General features: G+C 42.3%; 1 protein-coding gene across 1 annotated transcript in view; it reads right to left on the bottom strand.

The window, feature by feature from the left end:
* Nucleotides 1–7,000: 7,000 nt before the first annotated feature.
* The window catches only part of AMN1 (antagonist of mitotic exit network 1 homolog), a 125,383-nt gene continuing 105,440 nt past the window's right edge, over nt 7,001–26,943 (bottom strand). Inside the window, exon 7 of the mRNA XM_033952401.1 lies at nt 7,001–7,680. Coding sequence (XP_033808292.1) covers nt 7,607–7,680 — 74 coding nt within the window. The 3' untranslated portion in view covers nt 7,001–7,606. The remainder of the gene's footprint in view (nt 7,681–26,943) is intronic.

The following is a 26,943-nucleotide window of genomic DNA, read 5'->3' as shown; positions in this document are numbered from 1 at the left end:
TAAGAATTGCCGTAATGGGGCAGACCAAAGATCCATCAAACCCAGTATCCTGTTTCCAAATGTGGCCAACTCAGGTCCCAAGTACCTAGCTAGATCCCAAGTACTAAAACAGTTTTATGCTGCTTATCCTAGAAAACTAGATGCTGTTTACCAACAGCTGATTGCGGAATGGGAGCCTCCGATTAGCTGAGTCAGGACTCCCTGACTAGCTTGGGGAAAATTCCCCTGCTGCAATCAGCTCAGCCGGCTTTGGCAGGCAGAGGACCCCTCACTCCTTCCTGCCTGAATGACCCCGTCACACACCCCCCCCCTGAGATCGGCAGGAAAGATGCCCACTCATCCTGCTTGAACGCCCCCCCCTAAGATTGCCAAGAGGGATGTTACCTCTATTCTGCCTGACACCCCCAACACTCCCCTCACATCCAATTGGCAGGATGAATGGCCACTCCCTCCTGCCGCTGGACCCCCTTGAACCTCCAACATCTCTGTACTATGGGAGGAGCCTTAGGCACGTGGGCCAATTAGGGCCTTAGGCCTCACCAGTGCATCCCAGGATGCACTGGGAAGGGGAAGGCCTGTCATTATGAAGAGGCAGGCCTACCGGCAGGAGGAAGTAAGCATCCCTCCTGCCAGATTGTCATTTAAGGTATGGGTGTGGGGGGTTCATGGGTGCTTTGGGTGTCAGGAGGGGACCAGTAGCAAGAGGGAGTGGGCATCCCTCCTGCCGATCTCGGGGTGGGGTGTTGGGGAGTGTCATTCAGGCAGAAGTGGGCATCCCTCCTGCCAATCTCAGGGGGAATGCATGTTAAGGGAATGTCATTCAGGCAGGAGGGAGTGGGCATCCCTCCTGCCAATTGGGATGGTCCTCTGCCCGCTGCAGCCAGCTGAGCTGATCACAGCAGGGGAATTTCCCCTGATCAACTGAGAGGCAGGAATCCCTGAAGCCACGGCTTCATGGAGTCCTGCTGGCTCAGCTAATCAGGGGAAATTTCCGTCCATGATCAGCTGATGGCAAACGGCGATCTAGTTTCAGGATCCCACCTCGGCAAAGATAGGTGGTTGAAATGTAGGCCAGGGTTTTCTGGCCTATATATCAGCCACCTATCTTTGCAATCAGGCATGATTCTCTAACCAGTGCCAGTTAAGAGAATCAGGGGGTAAGGTGTCTGAGCGTCAACCTAGATGTGATTCTGTATCGGACATCGGTGTGTGATTAACATGTGATCAGCATCCTATACAGAATCAGGCCCTAATGTATATTCAGGGAAAACTAAATTATTAGAAGCTAATAATGATTGTTTTGTAAAAGGAAATAAGATACTTGAAGATTATTGGCTCTCAACTGATTCTAAACTCTCTCTAATCTATTCGAATTTTTTGAATTTTCCTTATAATAACTTAATTTCCTCTAAAGAGATGTTGAAACAATATATGTTGAAAGTTTTATCCTTGGATTCTTCATCACTCCCACAAATTTCTAAAGCATATTATGTTTCCTCCTCTGTAAAGAATATTTCAGGATGAGGGGTGGAGGAAGTACTAGAGCTAACTACTATGCTAGAAACATCTATTCTAGAGACTACATTAAGAAGTGCCTTGATGGCTACATTTTTATGCAGTGAAGATAAAAGTTTTGATTAATTTCTTCAGGAAAAGGCTGGCTCACTTTCATGGTTCTCCTATATATGTTTTTCCTGATGTCTCTCAAAGAACACAGGTCATCCATACAGAGTTTCTTAAATTGAGACCTAAGGCTTTATTCTTGGGTATGACTTTTTTTTTTTCTAAAAATTTCCGAGACAGTGTTTGGTGAAGTTTCAGGAAAAGATTAAATTTTCAAGATTCTAAACATTTAGAAAGCTTGATTCAAATTCAGGAATCAGCCAAGTCTGCATCTTCTGGTGAGTTGAAGTAATGATTATATATTGGTAATTATCCCCCCTTTTACAAAGCCCTGAAACCTTTTAAATCCCTATGGGGCAGTTACCGCAACAGCCCGTGCTATCGAGCTTTGTAAAAGAGAGGGTATTTTAGGTAAATTGTATATGTACACTGGTTTTAGTTTGATGAGACCAGTAATAGGATCTTTTCTTATGATTGCTTAAGGTTTTCTTAGTGTGATAGATTGTTCTCTCAATTTCTTTAATGCTCCTATTATGGAAAGAATCTGAATTTGATATTCTTTAAAAATTAATCTTGTTTTTACTTTGATTCAATCTGTGGAGATTGTTTTATATTATGAAGATTATAAATTTAAAATTTCAATAAAAAAGAAAGACTGACACTGTTACTCAATTCTCTTTCTCAACTGTCCAATATGACTGCCTTATGGTCTATGACAGAATTTAACAATACATTAGATGTATGATAGAGCTCTGTAGATATCACTTAAAGGTTTAATATATTACCATAGAAATACTTGTTGATGATGTCATGTTTTAAGTTTGCCATTATATAGGCAGTATGCCTGAAAACATATATCAAAATATTTTTATGTTCATTATATTATTGTTATGTTGTTCTCTGCTTTGTGAAATTGCATGTAATTTAAGCCTAAGATGTGCAGGCTGTTTTGCTCTTAGCAATATTATAGGTTCATTTTATTCTTCACTGAAATATGTCCTACTGTAAGCAACAGGTTTATTGGGGAGGGGGGGTTTGCAACAGATGAAATTTGTCTACATCACTTCATCAAGAGTATCCTGTTTAAATATTATTTAAAGTTTAGGCCTTGATTCTGCAAAGTGCGTCCCGATTTTAAGCAGCTGTAGGCGTAGCTGTGGGGCCTTAAGCGAACCTAGGCGGCCCTATAATAATAATAAAAACAATTTATATACCGCAGGATCGTAAAGTTCTATGCGGTTTACAATGATTAAAGATGTTACAGATTGAGTGGAATAAACAAAGTACAGACTTAGTGATTAACAGTTCTAGAGATCATTTGTTGAGGACTAAGATTGTATAGGTTGATTTCCTAAGTATTTCAGGAACAGATGTGTTTTTAGGCGTTTCATGAATTCCCTATAAGTAGTAGGCACGAGTAATTGTTCTAATCTTTATCCCATAGTGCTGCTTGATGTGAGAAAAGATGTTGGTGATGACTATTAAATTTACAACCTCTAACCGGTGGAGAAACAAAGTTCAGGTGTGAGATTCGCCTATGTCTGTTGGTTGTGAAAGAGAAAAGGTCTGTTATATATTTAGGGGCTAAGCTATAAAGTATCTTGAAGCAAAAACAACCAAACTTGAATTTCACACGTGCCTCCATCGGCAGCCAGTGTAGAAGTCGATAGGAAGGTGTTACGTGATCAAACTTCTTCAGTCCACAAAGTAGTCTAACTGTTGCATTTTGTACCAGTTGCAATCGTCACATATTCTTCTGGGAGAGTGCCAAGTAGGCAATGTTACAATAATCGAGTTGACTCAGTATGAGGGATTGTACCAGAATTCAAAATGATGAGACATCGAAGTAAGCTCTGATGGACCGAAGCTTCCAGAGGGTGAGAAAGATTTTTCTAATCAAGGAGTCTACCTGGTCTTTCATGGTCAGGCTCTGGTCCAGTGTTACTCCCAATACCTTCATAGTGGGTTGAATGGGATAACTAAGGTTATTGATGCACATTGATGCTTTAGTGTCAAGTGGATGTGGCGATGCTATGAAAAATTTTGTTTTCTCTGAGTTTAGTTTTAGTCTGAATTCAGTCATCCATTGCTCCATCCGATTTAGTACTTCTGTTGCTTTGGGGATGACTTTTGAGACAGAGTTAGTGAATGGGATAATTATCGTGAAGTCGTCAGCGTAGCTAGTTTTATCCCCAGCTGGGACAATTGTGCACCCAATGAGGACATGTAAACATTGAAGAGCAAAGAGGATAATGATGATCCATGTGGCACGCCAGATGGATTACTCCATGTGTCAGAGAGATCGTGATTAAAACAGACTTGGTAGGTGCTTGATATAAGGAAACCTTGAAACCAGTTCAGTACCTCTCCTCTGATTCCAATTGCGTCTAGGCATTGTAACAGTTTTCCATGGTCCACCAAGTCAAAGGCAGAGCTCATGTCAAATTGCATGATTAGGGCGTTGAGGCCCTTACTAAACAAGTAACGCAAATTGTTCAGGATAGCTGAAATTACTGTCTCAGTGTTAAACAGAGGCCTAAAACCAGATTGAGTTTCGTGCAGAAGAGAGAATTGGTCGAGATACTCCATCAGTTAAGTGTGTACCAATCCTTCCATAATTTTTACCATAAATGGAATAGATGCTACTGATCTATAGTTGGTTACTGATGTTGATGATTCTTTACGATTTTTTGGGATTGGGGTTAATATAATATGACCATTATTAGTGAGGAATTTTCCATTGTTTAGGTTATTGGTTAGGTAATTCAATAGGGATAGTTTAAAGTCTAATGGAGCTGCTTTCATAATTTCTGGGGGACATGAGTCCAGGACACAGTATGATTTAGAGTATTTGTTATATAACTTGATGTAGTTATTCCATTCTAAATTGTGAAAGGAACTCCAGATCATGTCCGCTGGTATTTCATTTCTTTGTATATCAATTGATTGATGTTCGTATGCAACAATTGTTGAGTAGTTATTTCTTAGGTTTTTGATTTCTGAATCGAAATGTTGTGCTAGATCATTTGCTGAGGGTAGCTTGGTATTATGCATGGGTTGAGTGCAGTGTGTGGTGTCAAATAAATTTGTAACTATGTTGAACAGTTCTTTTGTATTGGCTCCTTTTGAGATAGTATTAGATGAGTTAATTTTGGATGAGTAAAAAGTTTTACGTTTTTCTTTTATCTGTTGTTTGTAGAGTTTTATGTTGGATCTCCAGTTGTTTCGGTCTGACAGTTTTCCTGTTTTTTTCCAGATTTTTTCTAATCGTCTTACTGATTGTTTCATAGTTAGGAGTTTGATGTCAAACCATTTGTTGTATTTGTTTGAACAGCTTTTACTATTTCGTTTAGGGGCAATTTTATCTAAAATGGATGTGCTAGTTTTCATCCAGTGATCATAGAAATCAACTCTTTCTTCTATCTTCGTTTGTAGATCATATTGTGACCAATATTCCTCTGGGTTGATATGGCTCCTTGTGAGGTGTTCTTTTTTTGTCCGTGGGCATGTCTTAGATTTTAGCCGAATCCAGAATAGATTGAAATAATAAATGAAATGGTCAGACCAGATATCGTGACACCAAGTACCGTCCGAAAGAGATGAGAGGATTTATGATCTCCTTTATGGACATTGCTACCACATCTAAATGGTGGCCTTTTTCATATGTTTGAGTGGGTGAAGGGAGATTGTAATTGAATAAAGAAAGAAAGTTTTTAAAGTCTTTCTCTTCTAGATTGTCTATTTCATCTAGATGTAAGTTTATGTCTCCCGCAATTAGATTATGTGATGAAATGATTGAGTTATGTAGGACAAATTTGCAGAAGTCCTCTCTAGCTTTTGGCCAGCTTTTCCGCAGAACATAGAATAATATACAAGAAAGGGAATCTTCTAGTTCCTTACTGCTAATTTTACAGGCTAATATTTCTAATTGGTTGGCCATTTTGGAATCCAATAGTTCAACTACAAATCCTTCCTTGGCGACAATTGCTAATCCTCCCCCTCTTCTTCCATCATGAATTAGCATGTGAATTTTAAAATTATCTGGTAGAAGATCATTTATTATTGGGTGATCTTCAGACAGTAGCCACGTTTCCGTTAGGAAAAGACAGGCTATTTGCTTGTTGATGGATCCAATCTTTAATTAAAAATGCTTTGTTCCTAACAGATCTGGTGTTAAGATATGCACAGGGAATGGAAGTAGATGTGATAGGTTTGGTGGATGTAGTGGTTCTGATAGGTTTTACTTCCCTTATCCTTTTATTTTTTGGGGTACGTTGATGTCTTCCGTTGCTCAAGATTACCTTGATATGGTTTGCTCTGTATTCCTGTTGGTTAATTATAAGCCTGATGGGTAGATTAGGATAATGGGATAAGTGTAGCTGTGGATAGAGTGACTTAACATCCTTAATGCGTCTCCCTAGTAGAGAAAGAGACGTTTACAATGTAGGCCAACAAAATGCTGGCCTACATTGTAAGTAGATGCGGCCGCTATACTTATTGCTCCTTCTCGGTCCATCCCCGCTAAATCTAAGGCCTGATTGGTCCAGGCGCCTAGAGCCTGGGCCAATCAAGCCTTAGGCTTAGTGGGGATGGGTGGACACGATAATCCTAAGGCCTGATTGATCTGTAACATGGACGCCGGTTACAGAATCAGGGTTAGTGTAGGCCCGATTCTGTATAGGACACCCCTACTGGGCATCCTATACAGAATCAGGGCCTTAGCATCCAGTATATATTTTTATTTCATAATAAACTAATTGCATAAATGAACTCTAGCAATAATCCAGGATTCCTATTTTACCAAAACAGTACAAACTGTGCACACAACTGAATTTTTAGGACTTCTATCCTTAGGTGTATATAATTTCTGAATATAGGAGTTTATTTTTCACTAGTCATGGTTTCAAAATATAAAGCAAAAAAAAACCCCAAACCCCAACCCAAATAGTGTTTAATAAGTGTCTATAGCACAGGTTCATTGAATAGCCAAATAAATATATATATACTTGTGCAGCTAAGGAGTTATCAGGATGGAAAGGTTGTGAAGGAACCAATGCCTATAAGGAATGAACTGAGACAGTATAAGGTGAAAGGGCATTTTAGCAATATTCATAAAAAACCTATTTTTTTTCTTGCTATGTAGGTGTTTTATTAGTGTTATGCTAAATACCTTGAGAAAGTATGTGAAGAAAACATACAAAAAGGAGGCACATAATTTCAACATAATAACCTTGTGCCTCTCCTTCGTTCTTTCTCCTGGTGCTGACCATTTTCACTAGAAAGGAAGAGGGCTCTAGGAAACTTTTTTTTTCCTTTAGTGGGTAAAAACAAAAATCCTTTTAAATCTCAGTTGAGTAAGAAAGGGACATAGACCATATTTACATCAGTACTATTTACTTGAAGAATATTTCGTAATTTAAGTAAAAGACTGCACATGGAAAACAATTAATTGTGCGGGGGGGAGGCTTCTTTTACCAAGCTGTGGTTTAAAAAAATGGCCTTGGGTTTTACCTGGGTTTTTTTTAACACTAAGGCTGTCCTTAGCACAGCTGAAAAATTAGCACACGCCATTACCAAAAATTAGTGCATGAGCCCTTAATGCCACCTATTTTGTAGGTGATGTGGCGGCATTAACTGATTTGCCCACTCTGTTCCCCCAACACACCTCAAGAAAAATATTTTATTGCATGGTTTGCATGCACACATTGGGCTTTTACTGTAGGATGCCTTGGTACATCCTGTAATAAGCCCTTTTTAGCTGTGGTAAATGTTTGCTAGCACTTACTGCAGCTTAGTAAAAGGAGCCATAATCATTCAAGTAAAACTTCAGAATATGAAAGAAGCAGAATGTTTCTTCTGAAAACCTATTGCAAGTAAAGAACTAAGCCCTATTGACTGGTAGATGTTCTTGCCAAGAGCAAGACATGAAAAACCATTCTTCGATACTGGAACATCACCGTCCTATTGGTGATTCTGATGAAAATCAATAAACAGTCCATGTCACTTGTTTTATCTTGTTTGGTCCAACTAATAGCTCCAAGCTTTCCCGTGAATGATCTGCAAAATTCAAAAGAAATATTATTTTTAAAAAGGGCAGTAACCATATATTTATTTAGACAATATTTTTGAACCCATATGATTGATTACAAAAACTGTTCCTATTGCATCTCACTTAGGACAAATGTACAGTAAAATTAAGTCTCATTGAGGGGCTAATTCAGAAAGCTAAGGAGAGTCTAATTTCAGGATTACCAAGGGTGGTAAGTACATGTTAATGGCTAAGCAATGCAGAGAGGGTATGAGCACAGAATGTTAACTTACGAAGAAGACATGGCTGCACATTCCATTAAAATATATGGTAATGAGGCTATTAAGTATTCTGTGGCAATGCAAAGAAGGGAACAGTGGCTTTTGGTGCACAGACAAACACGACAAATTTTTCACCAGATCCCGGGCAATATAGAAGGGTTAGCAGAGAGGATTTAATATCAGTTTTTAACTGCCAGTTTTGGCTTCTTCTACAAACAGAAAGAAGAGCCTTTTAAAAAGACAGATGGGAGGTAACAGAGCTTGTGCACATGTTAGAACCATAATGAAAGTGTAAGCATATATTGGCACCTATATTCTTTCTAACATGAATAACTGCTCACAGTGTCACTCAGATTTCAAATGTGTATTCATGTGCGGGGACCCTCTGCGCTTTTGGTCCTCTGCCTATGATGTAAGTTCCTGTGTCTGACAAGGTGGGATGTATCCAGGGAGGGAGGTTGTGTAAGAGGGGAACGATCACCAAAGAAGGAAAGCTGCAAGACTGGTAGTGGGTGAGCTCAGGTATCAGTTTGATGATAGGAAGGAGAGGAAAGTTTTCAGGGAGAGCTGCTAGATTGCAGACCGGGGAGGAGAGGGGGAGACATATTTAGACCTCTGGTCTATGAATACATGTGAAGAGGGGTGATTGGCGTGTGGGAGTGTGAAGACAGCCAAATGTGCATGTCATGTGCCTAATGCATGTGATTTGTTATCTCTGCAGTCACTGATTATAAGGATTGAGTAGTGTACTTTAGCCGCAGTGCATGGGGAAGGTAGCAGAGTAATTTAGATCTAGTGCTTGGGACAGGAAGGGCCTATGTTGGGAGGGGGAGGGTCAAGCAGGGCAGCTACCCTGAGCCCCAAGACTCTAGTGGGGGCCCCCACTAGGATGGCATATTTTCCTCTTTCTAACTACGTTGGTCCAACATTGGATTTGTCCACAAGATCGAAAGTGAGGGCATTTTTGTTGAAGGGACTGCCAGTCATGGCAGTGATTCTCAACTGCTGCCTGTGGCCCCTCTCAGTGCTTTCCTTCTGCCGTGGTCCACCCAGACAGAAACAGCAAGTTGTATCATTTACAATGATCCACTGCAGAAGGAAAGCAAAGAAAGGGCTGCCAAAACCAGCGGTTCCTTGCAACAAAAATGGATTTGTCCACAAGACCGAAGATGAGGGGGGCCATAGGATCAGTGCAGAGAGAGAGTGGGAGGAGGACATGCTAGGTCAGGGAGCTCCCTGGACCAACTGAGGGTTTTTTTTGTTTGTTTTTTAAGTAGAATGGGGAGGAGGCTCAAAGAAATGCTAGGCTGAGGGTGGGGTGAGATGAAAGGGAGGAACTTATGGGGCCAGAAACAGAGGAAAGAGAGAGAGATGGTGGGCAATGGTCTAGAGCAGTGTTTCTCAACATGCGGTATGAGTACCCTTGGGGGTACGCGGGCTGTTGTTGGGGGTACACGGCTTGGCCGCTGTCAGGGATCCCTCCCTGCCAGCCAGCCCGCCCCCTGCTGAAGCCATTGTTGGGGATCTCTCCCTGCCTGCCGGCCCGCTGCACCACTCCCCATCTCCGAAGCCGACCCTGTTATTTTGTTGGAGCTAGATTGGCTCCCTCCTCCCTCAGCAGCAACTCCATGCAGGGACGGCGCGTGTAGCTGACCCAGAACCTTCTCTCCAACGTCAGAATTGACTTCAGAGGGAAGGCTTGTGGGCTAGCCACGTGAAGCAATGTAAATCACTGCATGCGCCGTCCCTGCACGGAGTAGCTGCTGGGGGAGGAGGGAGCCAGTCCAGCTCCAACAAAATAACAGGGTCAGCTTCGGGGATGAAGGATGGTGCAGTGGTCAGGCAGACAAGCAAGGATCTCTGGCAGCGCCTGCGGCTTTTGTGGATGGGCCGGCTTTGGGGGAGCAGGCAGGGATCCCCTGCATGCAACTTAATTTTAGGACAAAGCTGGAAGGCACAGAGGGGGTATGAACTTGACACAGAAGGAATGGAATAGAAAGGGAGAATTAATGTGCATGAGGGTGTGATTGAGAGATGAGTGCACATAGGGAAAAGAAGAAAGGAAATTGGGCATAGAGGGAGAGGAGCGAGGTAGAGATGCATGGGGAATAGAAGGATGAGAGGGAATAATGTTGGATATGGTGGTGGAGAGGGCAGATTAAAGGGAATGCAGGGGTAGGAATGTTGGACATATTGTTGGAAGGAGAAATGTGGCATTGTGCTGGAGAGGGCGGATAAAAGGAGAAATGGGCATGGGGCTGGTGGGCAGTGGTGAAAAATGCTGCACATGATCTGGGGATGAGAGAGGGAGAAATGTTGGATGTGGAAGTAGAGTGAGTGGGAGAGATGCCTGGATCTCTCAAGACAGATGGACAGTGAGAGAGAGAGAGAGAGACGGAGACATATTGCCAATAGGGGTGGAGGAGAGAGGAAGAAAAGTTGGACTCATGGAGGAACAGAGAGAGAGAGATGTTGGTTGGGGAAGGAGAGGAAGTGTGCAGGAGGCAGAAAGAAATATTGGATGCACAGTCAGAAGGAAATGCAACCAGAGACTCATGAAATCACCAGACAACAAAGGTAGGAAAAATAATTTTATTTTGAATTTAGTGATCAAATTTATATCTGCCTTCTATATTTTGCTCTATATTTGTCTATTTTTCTATGGTTGTTACCGATTGCATATTTTAAAGTTATCTGCCTTGACCTCTTTGAAAAAAACCCTGAATATAAATGATAAGTAACATTTTCTTTGCATACAGTGTGCTTTTTTTAAATTTTGTGGTTACCATTATGTATTAATAAAATTATATTGTGTATATATGAAAAATGGATGAAAGAAATTGCATTAGAATAAGTACTATTATTATGGAGGTGGGGGTCTGGGGGCGGAGCTTGGGCAGAGGTACCCAGTTGGTATTTGTTAGGCTTAAAGGGTATTTGGCTTGAAGAAGTTGAGAAACACTGGTCTACAGGGAGAGAAGTTGGACATGGAGAAAGGGGAAAAGAGATGCTAGGAGGGAGGACAGTTGGGAAGAGGGAGACATTGGACCTTATTTGCAGAGAGATGGAAATATATAGGATGAGAGGGTAGGGTAGTTGAAAAGAGAAAGGAAGAGATGGTAGATTAGGGGAGAGGGAGGAAGGGAGAGATATGGGATGTGAGGACAGTTGGGAAGAGAAAGGGATAGAAATTGGATCTGAGGATGGAAGGAAGGTAGGGAGAGAGAGAGGGAGAAATGTTAGGTCTGGGGGTGGGAGAGAGAGATGCAGGCAGCATATTCTCACATGTGTGTGATATCATCCATGGAGCCCGGCACAGACAGTGTAAAAATGTACCGTCACTTTAAGTTTTAGAATGCTTTAAGACTGCCCGCACTGCACATGAGCGAGTGTCTTCCCGCCTGATGCCAGCTCACAAGTTTTTGTTTTCCACGGAGTGAAGATGATGTATCTGGACTTTCAAAGTTGGATCACTTCTTCTGCTTATCATGGGCAATCCTGTAGATCAAAGGTGTTCCTTCATGGGTGTAGAGCCTACTTACTAATCATGGAACACTTCTGATGCTTCTTATACTTTCAACAGGAATCCATCAGGGGTGGTGTATAACTTGTTAAAGATGGATTTCCTATTCTACACATTATAACAATTCTGCTTCTCACCATATCAAGCTGCAAAACAGAGGAATCCACTGGGTGTAGAGCCTGTTAAACTTGGATCTCCTCGTTTCTTTTGTAACACTTTTTTTGTCCATCATTTGACTCTTGTCTCTGTTGACATCACTACTTTTTATCAACGGACTCCACTCTGGGTGTAGAGCCTATAAAGTGGATTATTATTTTTCATTTCGCAGTTCACCTCTGCTAGAACAGCTTCCACAATGAATGTATCCATGACACTACTTGTAAACTTCTGCAAGGCTGCATTGATGTCACATCTGGAGCATCGCCTTTACTATTTTATTTTTTTTTAATTTCTTTATTGCAATTTTAATACAACGTCACAAGATATCTCTTGTTCAAGCAAAGCAGTTAGAAAATTTTTAAAAAGAAACCAATACATTTGTAGTTAATAACAAACTTAGATCCTTCTTAGACTACAATTAGAATGAAGGAGAATATTAAAGTGAGGAGCAATTCAAATATAGCAAAATTACAAAGGAATAGGCTTAACAGTAAAAAAAAAAAAAAAAAAGGCACTTATTTTCCCATTTTATGACTATCTTAAGATCTTACTAAACTTTTCCAGCTGCCATTTTCTTCAAATCCAGGAACGCTCAGAGTTTTCTGGCATTAAAAATAAAGACATACTTAACTCCTAGAAATGTAATCAAACATTTGCATGGATATGCCAAAAGAAATGTGGTTCCAAGAGTTAATGTCTCAGATCACATTGCTAGACACAATTTTCACCACTCTTGTGTAATTCTTGTGACGTTGGGGAAGATCCACACTTTTTCCCCAAAGAATAACATTTGAGAGTTACGAAAATATAACCTCATAATGGCATTAATGTCTTGTTCAAAGACACAGGAAACTAATAACGTAGCTCCCTCTGTTTCAGAAGACAATGTGGATTCCAATATCTCAGTAACATTTAGGGGTTCCGCTACATTTAGAATTTTCTCTTCTATAGAGGCACCTGGCAATTTTTTAGTAGGTAAGTAATATATACAATTTATTGGAGGTATAAGTTCTGGGGAAAATTTTAATATTTCAACCAAATATTTTTTAAACATTTCAAGAGCCAGCACTCCAAAAGACTTTGGAAAGTTTAACAAACATAGACGTAAATTCCTGTTGTAATTCTCCAATTGTTCAATCTTTCTATTTAATAACATTTTTTCTTTCAAAAACCAGTCAGTTACCTCTTGTAATTTAACCACTTTATCATTAAGTTTCTTAGATTCAAAGGTAAATTCTTCCTTAGTAACAATCAAGGATTTTCTCAAACTGTCAACAGTACTCACAAGATTATTCAAATCCTGGGAAGATCCTGCCACCATTAGGTTCAGTCTCTTGAGAGCCTCCCATATGCTCTCAAGAGTCGCCACTGCTGGGGTTTTTTTCCCGAATTAAGCGCATGATTCATTTTCTGGACTCCCTGCTCTCTCCGTACCTTCATGAACTCAGCATCTTCAACCAGCAACAGCCTGACAGAGACATCTTGCAAGAGTTGATGAGCCTGAGGGAAGAGGTGAGGCGTCTAAGAAGCATCAGGGAAGATGAGGCCTTCTTCCTTCTACTGACTACGCCTGTCTTTATACAGCCCAGCGTCCTTCTGGCAGCAACCAATGCCTTGTCACACTGTTTTTTCTCCTTTAGATCTTCGGACACTATCACCCCAAGGTCCCTCTCCCCGTCCGTGCATATCAGCTTCTCTCCTCCCAGCATATACGGTTCCTTCCTATTATTAATCCCCAAATGCATTATTCTGCATTTCCTTGCATTGAATTTTAGTTGCCAAGCATTAGACCATTCCTCTAATTTTTGCAGATCCTTTTTCATATTTTCCACTCCCTCTTCGGTGTCTACTCTGTTACAAATCTTAGTATCATCTGCAAAAAGGCACACTTTTCCTTCTAACCCTTCAGCAATGTCACTCACAAACATATTGAACAGGATTGGCCCCAGCACCGATCCCTGAGGGACTCCACTACTCACCTTTCCTTCCTTCGAGCGACTTCCATTAACCACCGCCCTCTGGCGTCTGTCCGACAGCCAGTTTCTGACCCAGTTCACCACTTTGGGTCCTAACTTCAGTCCTTCAAGTTTGTTCAACAGCCTCCTATGAGGAACTGTATCAAAGGCTTTGCTGAAATCCAAGTAAATTACATCTAGCATATGTCCTCGATCCAGCTCTCTGGTCACCCAATCAAAAAATTCAATCAGGTTCGTTTGGCACGATTTACCTTTTGTAAAGCTATGTTGCCTTGGATCCTGTAACCCATTAGATTCAAGGAAATACACTATCCTTTCTTTCAGCAACACTTCCATTATTTTTCCAACAACTGAAGTGAGGCTCACCGGCCTGTAGTTTCCTGCTTCATCCCTGTGACCACTTTTATGAATAGGGACCACATCCGCTCTCCTCCAATCCCCAGGAATCACTCCCGTATCCAGAGATTTGTTGAACAAGTCTTTAATAGGACTCGCCAGAACCTCTCTGAGTCTGGTCCCATCGCTTTGTCCACCTTCAGTTTTTCAAGTTGCTCATAAACACCCTCCTCCATGAACGGCGCAGAATCTACTCCATTTTCTCGTGTAACTTTGCTAGACAATCTCGGTCCTTCTCCAGGATTTTCTTCTGTGAACACAGAACAGAAGTATTTGTTTAGCACATTCGCTTTCTCCTCATCACTTTCCACATATTGGTTCCCAGCATCTTTTAGCCTAGCAATTCCATTTTTCATCTTCCTCCTTTCACTAATATATCTGAAAAAATTTGTCTCCCTTTTTTACATTTTTAGCCATTTGTTCTTCCGCCTGTGTTTTTGCCAGACGTATCTCTCTCTTGGCTTCTTTCAGTTTCACCCTGTAGTCAACAGCGGTCAGAAATGCCAAACTCCGGATGGAAGAAAAGTTAGCTATGAATATTAAAAAAGGGGATAGATCCTTTTTCAGGTATGTTAATGTGCGCCTAAGGAAACCCGATGGTACCTATGCAGAATCGGACTCCGATAAAGCCAAACTACTAAACAAATACTTCTGCTCAGTCTTTACCTGTGAGGTGCCGGGATTCGGTTCACAGCTGCAAACAAGGGAGAGCTCAGAAGACCCATTCAGAAATTTTGAATTTACTACCAGCAGCATCTACCAAGAATTATCAAGGCTCAAAGTGAACAAAGCCATGGGACCAGATAAATTGCACCCCAGAGTGCTTAGGAAATTGAGAGATGTCCTGGCAGAACCGTTAGCCGTGCTCTTCAATCTTTCCCTGAGCACGGGACAAGTTCCATTAGACTGGAAAACAGCTAACGTCATTCCGCTTCACAAAAAGGAATGCAGGTCAGAGACTGCAAATTACAGGCCGGTAAGTCTTACATCAATAGTGTGTAAACTTATGGAAACGTTGATTAAACACAAATTAGAGATGGTTCTGGACGATGAGAGGCTGAGGGATCCCCACCAGCATGGATTTACAAAGGGAAGATCCTGCCAATCCAATCGAATCAGCTTCTTTGACTGGGTAACAAAAAAAACTAGATAAGGGAAAGTCCCTGGATGTAGTGTATCTGGACTTCAGTAAGGCTTTTGCTAGTGTCCCACACCATAGATTATTGAACAAGATGAGCTCGCTGGGACTAGGAGAAACATTAACTGCATGGGTTAAAGACTGGCTCAGTGGCAAACTTCAAAGGGTGGTGGTAAACGGTACTCCCTCCGAAACGTCAGAGATGTTCAGTGGAGTACCGCAGGGCTCGGTCCTGGGTCCAATCCTATTTAATATCTTTGTACAGGATCTGCCTCAGGGACTTCAGGGTAAAATTGCATGATTTGCCAATGATGTTAAATTATGCAATGTAGTGGGCGGAGGTACCGTACCCGACACTATGACACAGGACCTAGTTTTACTGGAGCAATGGTCTACTATTTGGCAGCTGAGCTTTAATCAAATCAAACTCAGAACCCCTCACATTCAAAAGCATCAATAATATAAATATGATGGACGTTGGAAAGCAAAAAAGTATTATAATCTAAATACACTTGTGAACAATTCTCAAAACTTTATTCATTTCAAAAGAATCACAATATCAAAAATATCACTATCTAATTAAGCTTGATATAAAATCAGTATATAAATATGTAAAAAACAAGCCCCACAAACAAAGGGCGTAAGCTTCATGATCATGAAAAGCAAAAAAAGGATCCCAAAAGAAAAAAAATCCACCCCCAAAAACAATAAACAGCAAAAGCTAAATCAGAAATAAATTTAGCTTTTGCTGTTTCATGTTTTTGGGGGAGGAATTTTTTCTTTTGGGATCCCTTTTTTGCTTTTCATGATCATGAAGCTTACGCCCTTTGTTTGTGGGGCTTGTTTTTTACATATTTATATACAGATTTTATATCAAGCTTTGATCTTTCAGGCATAAGAACATAAGAAGTTGCCCCCGCTGAGTCAGACCAGAGGTCCATCTTGCTCAGCGGTCCGCTCCCGCGGCGGTCCATCAGGCCTAATGCCTGAATAGTGGTCCCTGATTAATTTTATAACTTACCTCTAATCCCATCCCTATAATCTACCTCTACTCTTATCTGTACCCCTCAATTCCTTTGTCCTCCAAGTACCTATCCAAAGCTTCTTTGAACCCCTGTAGCGTGCTCCTGTTTATCACAATCCTTCTTCCTTTAAATATTTAGGCATTCTCATTCTCTCCCAATTGAGAGCCTTGCATCATCAATTATGCTTCTTTGCTGGCTTGCATTATGTAAACATAAGAACATAAGAATTGCCACTGCTGGGTCAGACCAGTGGTCCATCCTGCCCAGCAGTCTGCTCACGCGACGGCCCTCTGGTCAAAGACCAGCGCCCTAACTGAGACTAGCCCTATCAGCGTATGTCCTTGTTCAGCAGGAACTTGTCTAACTTTGTCTTGAATCCCTGGAGTGTGTTTTCCCCTATGACAGACTCCGGAAGAGCATTCCAGTTTTCCACCACTCTCTGGGTGAAGAAAAACTTCCTTACATTCGTATGGAATCTATCCTCTTTCAGCTTTAGAGAGTGCCCTCTCGTTCTCCCTACCTTGGAGAGGGTGAACAACCTGTCCTTATCTACTAAGTCTATCTCCTTCAGTACCTTGAATGTTTCGATCATGTCCCCTCTCAATCTCCTCTGTTTGAGGGAGACGAGGCCCAGTATCTCTAATCTTTCGCTGTACAGCAGTTCCTCCAACCCCTTAACCATTTTAGTCGCTCTTTAGCACCGTGTCCTTCTTCATGTACGGCAACCAGTGCTGTACACAGTACTCCTTTTGAGGGCACACCATGGCCCGGTATAGTGGCATGATAACCTTCTGTTTGTGATCCCCTTCTTTATTATTCTTAGCATTCTGTTCACCCTTTTTGCCGCCACCGCACATTGCACGGACAGCTTCATAGACTTGTCAATCAGAACTCCCAAGTCCCTTTCCTGGGAGGTCTCTCCAAGTACCGCCCCGGACATCTTGTATCTGTGCATGAGATTTTTTGTTACCAATATGCATCACTTTACACTTGTCCACATTGAACCTCATCTGTCATGTTGCAGCCCATTCCTCAAGCCTGATTATGTCACGTTGTAGATCTTCGCAATCCCCCTGCGTCTTCACTACTCTGAATAACTTCGTATTGTCCGCAAATTTTATCACCTTGCTTGTCGTACCTATGTCCAGATCGTTTATGAAGATACTGAAGGGCATGGGTCCAAGCACCGAGCCCTGCGGCACCCTGCTGGTGACGCTCTTCCAGTCCGAGTATTGTCCATTTACCCCCACTCTCTGTTTCCTATGCTCCAGCCAGATTTTAATCCATGTGAGTATTTCACCCTCTATTTCATGGCTTGCAATTTTCCGAAGTAGTCCATGGAAGTATTTCACCCTCTATTCCATGGCTTGCAATTTTTCAAAGTAGTTGTTCATGCGGAACCTTGTCAAACACCTTCTGAAAGTCCAGATATACAATGTCGACCGGTTTGCCTTTGTCTATCTGCCTGTTCACTCCCTCGAAGAAGTACAGCAAGTTTTTCAAACAAGATCTGCATTTGCTTAAACCGTGCTGGCTGGTCCTCATCTGACCATGTCCATCTAGGGGAGAAATAATTAATCTACCGTATTTTCACGCATATAACGCGCGCGTTATACGCGTTTTTACCTACCGCGCATACCCCTCGCGCGTTATATGCGTGAGCGCGGTATACAAAAGTTTTTAAACATAGTTCCCACCCCGCCCGACGCCCGATTCACCCCCCCAGCAGGACCGCTCGCACCCCCACCCCGAACGACCGCTCGCACGCACTCCCACCCGCATCCACGATCGGAGCAAGAGCTTAATTAGATAGTGATATTTTTGATATTGTGATTCTTTTGAAATGAATAAAGTTTTGAGAATTGTTCAAAGTGTATTTAGATTATAATACTTTTTTGCTTTCCAACGTCTATCATATTTATATTATTGATGCTTTTGAATGTGAGGGGTTCTGAGTTTGATTTGACTACTTTTGCCCTTCTTTTTTGTATTGATTTTTTTTTCTCTTTCATTTTTAGCTGAGCTTTAATGCCAAGAAGTGTAAAGTTATACACCTTGGTAGCGGAAACCCTTGTAGAACCTACACTCTGAACAGTGAGACCTTATCTAGAACTGTTACAGAACGGGACCTGGGAGTAATCATTAGTGAAGATATGAAGGCTGCCATTCAAGTAGAGAAAGCTTCATCCAAGGTTAGACAAATGCTGGGTTGCATCCGGAGAAGTTTCGTCAGCCGAAAGCCCGAAGTGGTAATGCCGTTTTACAGGTCCATGGTGAGACCACATCTGGAATACTGTGTTCAATTTTGGAGGCCAGTCGGTTCAGAGATTGGCCACTAGGATGGTCTCAGGACTCAAGGATCTCCCATATGAAGAACGTCTAGGTAAGTTGCAGCTATACTCTCTCAAGGAACGCAGAGAGAAGGGAGACATGATAGAGACTTTCAAATATGTTACTGGCCATATAGAGCTAGAAGAAGACATTTTTTTCCTTATAGGACCTACGGCGACAAGAGGGCATCCGCTAAAAATCAGGGGTGGGAGATTTCATGGTGACATTAGGAAGTATTTCTTCATGAAAGGGTGGTTGATCGTTGGAATGATCTTCCACTTCAGGTAGTAGAGGCCAACAACATGTTCGATTTTAAGAATAAATAGGATAAACATGTGGGTTCACTTCGAGGAAGTTCTTAGGAGGGTGGGTTATTCGAGTGGGCAGACTTCTTGGGCCGACGGCCCTTTTCTGCCATCATATTCTATGTTTCTATGTAAGGGTAATCTAACTGAGCCACGAGAGGAACAGGGCACGGCGGTGGGACAGACCCGGGGGAGGGGGGGAGAGGGAAAACTCCAACCTGAAATCACCGGCAGCTCCACCTCCGGTATGACAAGGGCTGTTGATTGATTTTTGATTAGGAGTAGAAGTCTTTGCCGTGGAAGGGTCCAGGTGGACTGTACCCTTTCTCTTAGAATGAGGCCTTTTAGGTAACCTTTCTTTGATTACAGTTCCCCGATGTAGACGCTACCGCCTTTACCGCCGCCATCTTAACTTTCCTCTCCACCCTAACTATTCTGATATGTACTTTATTACTCAAATTCATTTACTACATAACAGGAATCTTAATACATTGTGTCTACAGCGGAACTCCTTGAGGCATTGGATTCTGATAAACCTCCTCAAGAGTTTATCAATCTGTTCAAAGATTCTATGTTGCAGAGATCATTTTCTCTATAGAATTCAACTACCACTGTAACATCAATATTATTATTCTTGTCAAATAGACCAACTGGATATTCAACATACTTTATGCAAGTCTCTATACTTACCTCACAATATCTCATTTGCTTGAATTAACAAAACCAAAAAAAAAAGAGAAGACAACTCCAATTCCTTTGTTATTCTTTTTTTTATTTATTTATGTTTATTGTGAATTGCAACACAGACTACAACCAGCCAACAATACAAGTTTGATCAATACTGTACAAAGAAAACAAAAGTATCAACCTATACAGAACTAGAGCAGATATTAGCTAAGCGACCTCCCCTTTGCAATCTACTTTTTCTATATTATATCCCACAAACACACAACCTAGTCGAGCCTTCCACATGTACTCAAACCTTCATACTCACCAACCATGACTCATCAAAAATTCCCCACTCATGCAACTGTATTCAGCCAACCACCCATCCATCCAGCCCTTGGCGGCTCCCCAGATACCAGAAAGACCAAATGAGCCCAAGATTACCCAGAGGGATCACCAAGACATAGAAGCAGAAATTCTTTCCAGAGAGCAACATAGGACAGATATTCAACCCTCCTGTCAGATGGATAACTTTGTATCTCAAAGAAACGAGATATCAAGATGGCTGCCGAATCACTAAGCTGAGCGTCACGCGCTGGTGAGCTCTCCACTTACTTCTGATCCCGTGCTGAATTTTCAACAGAATGCCCAAACGGAGGGGTCGGAGCACTGCTGGGGCCTCGCGGAGCTCCGTCGGACCCAGTTTGGGCAACATTGAGGAGCTGTTCCGTCGCATGCAGAGTTCCATACAATCGGAGGCATTCCCGCTAGAGACGCCCTGAACGGGCAGAACGGAGGCGATCTCTCAGGGACTTGAGACCACGCTAAGCCCCGATACAAGGGCTCTGCCCCCACAACCTCAGGTTACCAGCTCCGCGCGGGCGGGGGAACTCTCCAAAGAGGGAGTATGTTCAGCCCTGGAAGCCGTTGTCAATCATGGAGGGAGCAGAGATCCAGACTCTCTACATTTTCAAGAGAGTCTGTTTGAAGAACAGAGGAGTCGACAGCAGAGGGGAACGGACAGATCCAGGAGAGTGCTCAACAGGAGAGTGCTCAACAGGAGAGTGCTCAATTAAGACTAAACAAATTTATGAAACAATAATTAAGGACAATACCAATCTTAGAAGAAAGTTAGAATCCTTGGAAAACTTTTCCCGTGGAAATAATTTAAGATTGGTAAATTTTCCTAAGGTCTTAATGATTACACCTCGGGAGATGCTGAAAAGATATTTGATGGAAATTTTGAGTTTGTCTGAAAATATGATACCACCATTTACACAAGTTTACTATCTTCCTACTAATCAACGGAAACAACAGCAAGAGGTTGAACAGGAAAATTTGGATGTGTCCACTATATTGGAATCCTCGAATACTGAAAAGGCAGTCCCAGCAACCTTATTATTAATAGTGGCATTGGCCCCGGACAAAAACTGGTTACTGAGACTTTTCTTTAAAAATAAAATGAAAACATTTTTAGGAATGCAGATACAAATGTATCCTGATCTTGCCAGAGAAACCCAGAGGCGTCGTAAAGAATTTCTACTATTAAAGCCAGGAGTGTTGGCCCTTGGGGCAACCTTTTATTTACGTCACCCATATAAATGCATAGTGTATTATTCTTCTCAGAAATTTGTTTTCTTTGATCCTTCACAGCTGGTGACCTTCCTGTCGTTGTCTCGCTTGTAAAAAGAAAAGGACAATAAGATCTAGCCCTAGATGGGAAATTATTAGGGAACTTTGAGCTCAGCTTAGATTAATCTCAGCATTATTTGTTTCTTTTTCTTAATTTAAACTGTCCTTTGTACATCTTGATCTTCAAAGTGGACTTGAGTTAAAATTTAAGTAATATAATGGAGTTTTCTTTTTGTTTTCTCTTTGAAAATATGGATATGTATTATTCATTTGTTTCTTTGATTTTTGGACTTTAATATGATGATTATGGCTATGTATCCTTAAACTTAAATTTTTGCTTTCTGTACAAGTTATACTTGATAATTATTTATAAAATGATAAATAAATAATAATAAAAAAAACTTTGTATCTCAAAGCGAGCCACTTCTGCTATCCAGTTAAGCTAGTGGGAATAAGAGGCCGCCTGATCCGACACCCAATGTTGCAACAAAAGTTTTTTAACTACCAAAACAGCCAGGTAAATAAACTTCCACTGAAGGAAAGAAAACCCCTCCCGCAGTAACCATAATCCCATAGTATAGAGCAGGGGTAGTCAATTCCGGTCCTCGAGAGCCAGAGCCAGGTCAGGTTTTCAGGATCTCCACCATGAATATGTATGAGATGGATTTGCATGCACTGCCTCCTTGAGATGCAAATCTATCTCATGCATATTTATTGTGGATATCCTGAAAACCTGACCTGGCTCTGGCTCTCGAGGACAGGAACTGCCTACCCCTGGTACAGAGCATTTCACTATCCTTTCCAGAAAGGGAAGGACTTGCAGCCATAATTCCGTAGTGGGGCACTCCAAAAAATGATGAATGAGAGTACCCTGGGACCGGTAACATTTGGAACAAAGATCTCCTTCCCATAATCCCATACGGACCCCCTGGATCCAAAAAATATATGCCCTGTGTAATATCTTAAATTGCATTTCCTTAAGATCTGTCAATCCCCCCATAGAATGACATTATCCAAAAGATTTAGGAAAGATTTCTTATCATACTGAACATCCAACTCCCCTGCCAGAGGGTTGCTAGTTTGTCCACTGGATGTAAATCAGAGGCAGCATTCAGGACCCTATACCAGGTGGATAATTTTTTCATCTCCATCAGGACCTGTAAAAATTGAGTGTCCAGCAGACCACTGAGCCAAGCATCCCCCCACTTCTGTTGCAAGGAAGTATAGTAATGGCGAACCTGAAGATAAGCTAAAAAATGAGTCAGAGGTAGGTCCCAACCGGCCTGTACTTGAGCAAATGTGAGAAATGCCCCTCCCCACAAATCCCAAAGATCTTTCCAAGTCCTATACTCCCTCTTCTCCCACAACTGGAACCAAGATTGACCAATCCCCAGGAGAAATTCTACATTACCAAGCAACTGCAAAAATAAGGAGGCTTCAGGAATTTTGTGTTGACTCTTCTTCCACCATCTCCATGCCAACCTAATAAGTTGCAAAAGTTGTACTTTGGAGGATCCCCCCCAGGGATAGCAGAAGACTTCAAATGTATAAGGTTCAGAGCCTTGGGAGGCGAGCACCAAGATGCCAGCCACCCTTATGGCGAATATTTAAAATGGCCCATCCACCCATCGCGGATAAAGAACAGTCACACTGTAGAGTCAAAGATTTGGAAGAATCAAGCCCCCCCCCTTTCATCTGTCCAGAACCAGCTTGTTGTAACTGATGCGGGCTCGTTTATTGCGCCATATAAAGGAAGATATAATGGATCTAAACGCCTCTATATCTCTGTTGACAATCCATATAGGGAGGGTCTTCAGGGGATACAAGAGGTTTGGCATAAGCACCATTTTTGTCAGAGCTACCTTACCCCAAACATCCAATGGCAACTCTCTCCACTTTACACAGAGAGCCCTGATCTGCTCTATATTGATACATAAGAATTGCTGCTGCTGGGTCAGACTAGTGGTCCATCGTGCCCAGCAGTCCGCTCACGTGACGGCCCTTTGGTCAAAGACCAGTGTCCTAACTGAGACTAGCTTTACCTGTGTACGTTCTGGTTCAGCAGGAACTTGTCTAACTTTATCTTGAATTCTTGGAGGGTGTTTTCCCCTATAACAGCCCCCGGAAAAGTGTTCCAGTTTTCTATCACTCTCTGGGTGAAGAACTTCCTTACGTTTGTACAGAATCGATCCCCTTTCAATTTTAGAGAGTGCCCGCTTGTTCTCCCTATCTTGGAGAGGGTGAACAACCTGTCTCTATCTACTAAGTCTATTCCTTTCCTTATCTTGAATGTTTCAATCACGTCCTCTCTGACTCCTCTTTTCAAGGGAGACGAGGCCTAGTTTCTCTAATCTCTCACTGTACAGCAACTGCTCCAGCCCCTTAACCATTTTGGATGCTCTTCTCTGGACCCTTTCAAGCAGTACTGTGTCCTTCTTTATGTATTGCAACCAGTGTTGGACTCAGTATTCCAGGTGAGGGTGTACCAAAGCCCGGTACAGCGGCATGATAACCTTCTCCGATCTGTTATTAATCATTCCCAGCATTCTGTTCGCCCTCTTTGCCGCCACCATACATTGTGCGGATGGCTTCATTGACTTGTCGACCAGTACTCTGAAGTCTCTTTCCTGGGGGGGTCTCTTCGAGTACCGCACCGGACATCCTGTATTCATGTATAAGATTTTTGTTACCGACATGCATCACCTTACACTTATCCACGTTAAACCTCATTTGCCATGTCGTGGCACATTTCTCAAGCGTGTTTATGTCACATTGCAGGTCTTCACAATCCTTCTGTCTTCACTACTCTGAATACCTTCGTATTGTCTGCAAATTTAATCACCTCGCTCGTCGTACCAATTTCCAGGTCTTTATAAATATGTTGAAGAGCACGGGTCCAAGTACCGAACCCTGCAGCACTCCACTCATGATGCTTTTCCAGTCCGAGTATTGTCTATTTACCCCCACTTTCTGTTTCCTATCCAACTAGTTTTTAATCCATATGAGTATTTCACCCTCAATTCCATGGCTCGCAATTTTTTGAAGTAGTCATTCATGCGGGACCTTGTCAAACACCCACATTCTTGCATCACCAAAGCCATTAGGATGGCAAAGTGGTTCAGCGTTGGCTTTAATATCCAATGGAGATGTGCTCACATAGGTTCGAGCCCCTCTCCTGGTAACCTTTTAAATTTTCCTTCTGATTGTAAGGTTATTTTAACTTTTCTATTTCTTTATAGCCACCTCCTTTCTTTGGTGGCCTAGATCTCCTCTCTCGCTTCTACACAACCACTTGTAAAGCATCTCTAATGTAAGGGCACATGACAGTATGATATACTGATTGGAAACTCCAGCCTCGGCACATTGGGTTGTGAGTTCAAGCCTTTCACTTCCCCTGTGACCATGCACAAGTCACTTAGGGCTTCTTGTGCCTCTTTCCATTTCTGAAGCTTAGCTTAGCCATACAGTCCTGGTATTGGACCCAAAAGTCCAAGATTCTGTTTCCAGGTTACTTCTGGTACATATATACATGTGATATATATTGTTCCAATCCCAAAGGCTTTTCTACTCTCATAACTATTTTCCCAGCTAACCGGTCACTCTGGAGTTCGCTTTCATGGGACTACATTTCTTTCTGGATATACTCTTCCTACTTCAACGGAAGTATTTAATATTTTTATTTCCCGTTCACTGTTTCTTCTGTTACTTCTCAACTGGATCCCCTTTGTTTTCTTTCCAGCAAATATCGTGAGAGCAAATGCTTCTCCTCTATTTTCCTGCTTTGGCTCTCTTCTCTTTATAAGACATTCCAGAGCTCTCACCCAGCTCCTGGCAGAACTGTTCATATATGACTTAATCTTCAGTCAGCAAGTCTTTTGTTTCAGTTCTATGCTTTCATTTCAGTTCTATGCTTTTGTTCCCAGTCTCATCCTACAATATTAGTCTATTCAATAGGAACCACCCTTTCATTTTGGGTTTTGCCAATTTTGTTTTTCCTTTTCATTTCCTGTCCTCTCAAGCTGGGAAACGAATGACTTTGTGGGGTTTTTTTCATATGGCACTCCCAGGCTCTAGCATTGGCTCACTGGCTGCCTGTAGCCAAACGTTGTGTCTTCAAGGGCCTAATACTAGCATTCAAATCCTTGCATGACATGGCGCCAGGCTATGTGATAGCTAAACTTCCTCCATATGTGCCAAACTGGTCCTTCCACTCCCAGGATAAAATATGCCTCAAAACACTCCCTGGTCGTGCTCTTCAACTGTCCTACTCCCACTACATACCGAACCACTGGAATCGACTGCCACCACAGATCAGATCTCTTGAAGGACTCCTCAACTTTAGAAAAGCAATAAAAACATACCTATTTATCTAAACCCCTGCTCTTGATTCATAAACTACAAAGAATTGTATATTGGTAACTGAACCACTATGTGTAGTGTAAGGAATATTTACTTTGTAAAATCTTGCACTGTAACTATGGCAAATCTAACCTGCAAACTGTCCATATGAGTCAAATTAGGATTAAATGTGTACTGTAAGGATAACTATAGCAAATTGTAACTGGGAGGCTGTATATGATGTATATTAATATCAGACACCTAATATGTGCCAACTTAGGATAAAAACTTGCATTGTAATGTTGTATTGAAATTATGTATGTTTAACCTGTAACCCGTTCTGAGCTCTTTGGGGGACAACGGGATAGAGATGAATTAAATAAATAAAATATGTGCTACTTTCTGTTCCCTTTTCTACTTTTTCTCCTCGAGTCCTTGTAGCATCTCCCTTGATTATATTTGAACTCACTTTTCTGAGGTTGTCTCCTTTTTTAGAGCCTCCCTGCATGTTGCTGTTTTTAGGTTGCTACTCTTTCCGATGACAGCTGCATGCCTCTTATTTAAAACTTTTTTATAATGTTTACAAAAAAACTAAACAGTTTACATAAATTAAAACATACATAGGGGTCACGTGATGCGTTTGCTGTAGGAAGACGTGTGCCCTCGAGCTCCCTGACCCCGGGTCTCTTAAAATCAGCTAAACTCACGGTAACATACTGCCCGATCGATACTGCTGTCTCCGGAGGCCTTTTTGGGGTGCAGTGCGGGTGTATAGCCTTTGCAACAGTGGTTTGAGACCGGCATGCCGGTGCGCTCCGCGAAGGCCCATAAAAATCGATCTGCCTTCCCTGCGGCTAAAATGACCGCGCCGCCGGCTTCATCCTCTGCTCCGGCACAGTGGGGAGAGTGGGCGGAGATCTCCCGCATGGTGTCAGCGGCGCTGGAGGATCGCTTGCATAAACTGCAGTCAGCCATGGACTGCATAAATGAGCGGTTTGAGGCTCAGGCAACCCGCATAACGGCTGTGGAGCAGCGTGTCTCTGATGGGGAGGACGCGGCTCAGGGGGATCGTGCTACAGTGGCAGCCCTGCAGGCCCAGATGAACCTGCTGACAGGCAGACTGGATGACCATGAGAATCGCCAGCGCCGGAACAACCTTCGAGTGGTGGGTCTCCCTGAGCTCCGAGCCGATCAAGACATCTACCACTTCTTTCAAATCTGGCTTCCCCATCGACTGGGCCTGCGAGAGAGCGCATCGCATAGGTCAGCGCTCTGGAGATCTTAATCGCCCTAGGGCTGCTATAGCACGGTACCTGACGTGGAGAGAAAAGGAGCTTATATTGCAAGCCTACCGGAAAGCTGGCCAGGTGGAATACGAGGGAAAAAAGTTGTTGTTATTCAATGACTATTCTCCACATGTGGCTTCCCTTCGTAGAGACATGGCGCCTCTCTGTACCATGCTTCATCGCCGGGGAGTGCGGTTTGCGCTTGTCTATCCTGCGTCTCTGCGCATCTGGAGGGA

This window comes from Geotrypetes seraphini, chromosome 7 (genome assembly GCF_902459505.1).
Source record: "Geotrypetes seraphini chromosome 7, aGeoSer1.1, whole genome shotgun sequence".
Taxonomy (NCBI): Eukaryota; Metazoa; Chordata; class Amphibia; order Gymnophiona; family Dermophiidae; genus Geotrypetes; species Geotrypetes seraphini.
The sequence above is the reverse complement of the archived record's forward strand: the minus strand, read 5'-3'. Positions and strand labels throughout refer to the sequence as shown.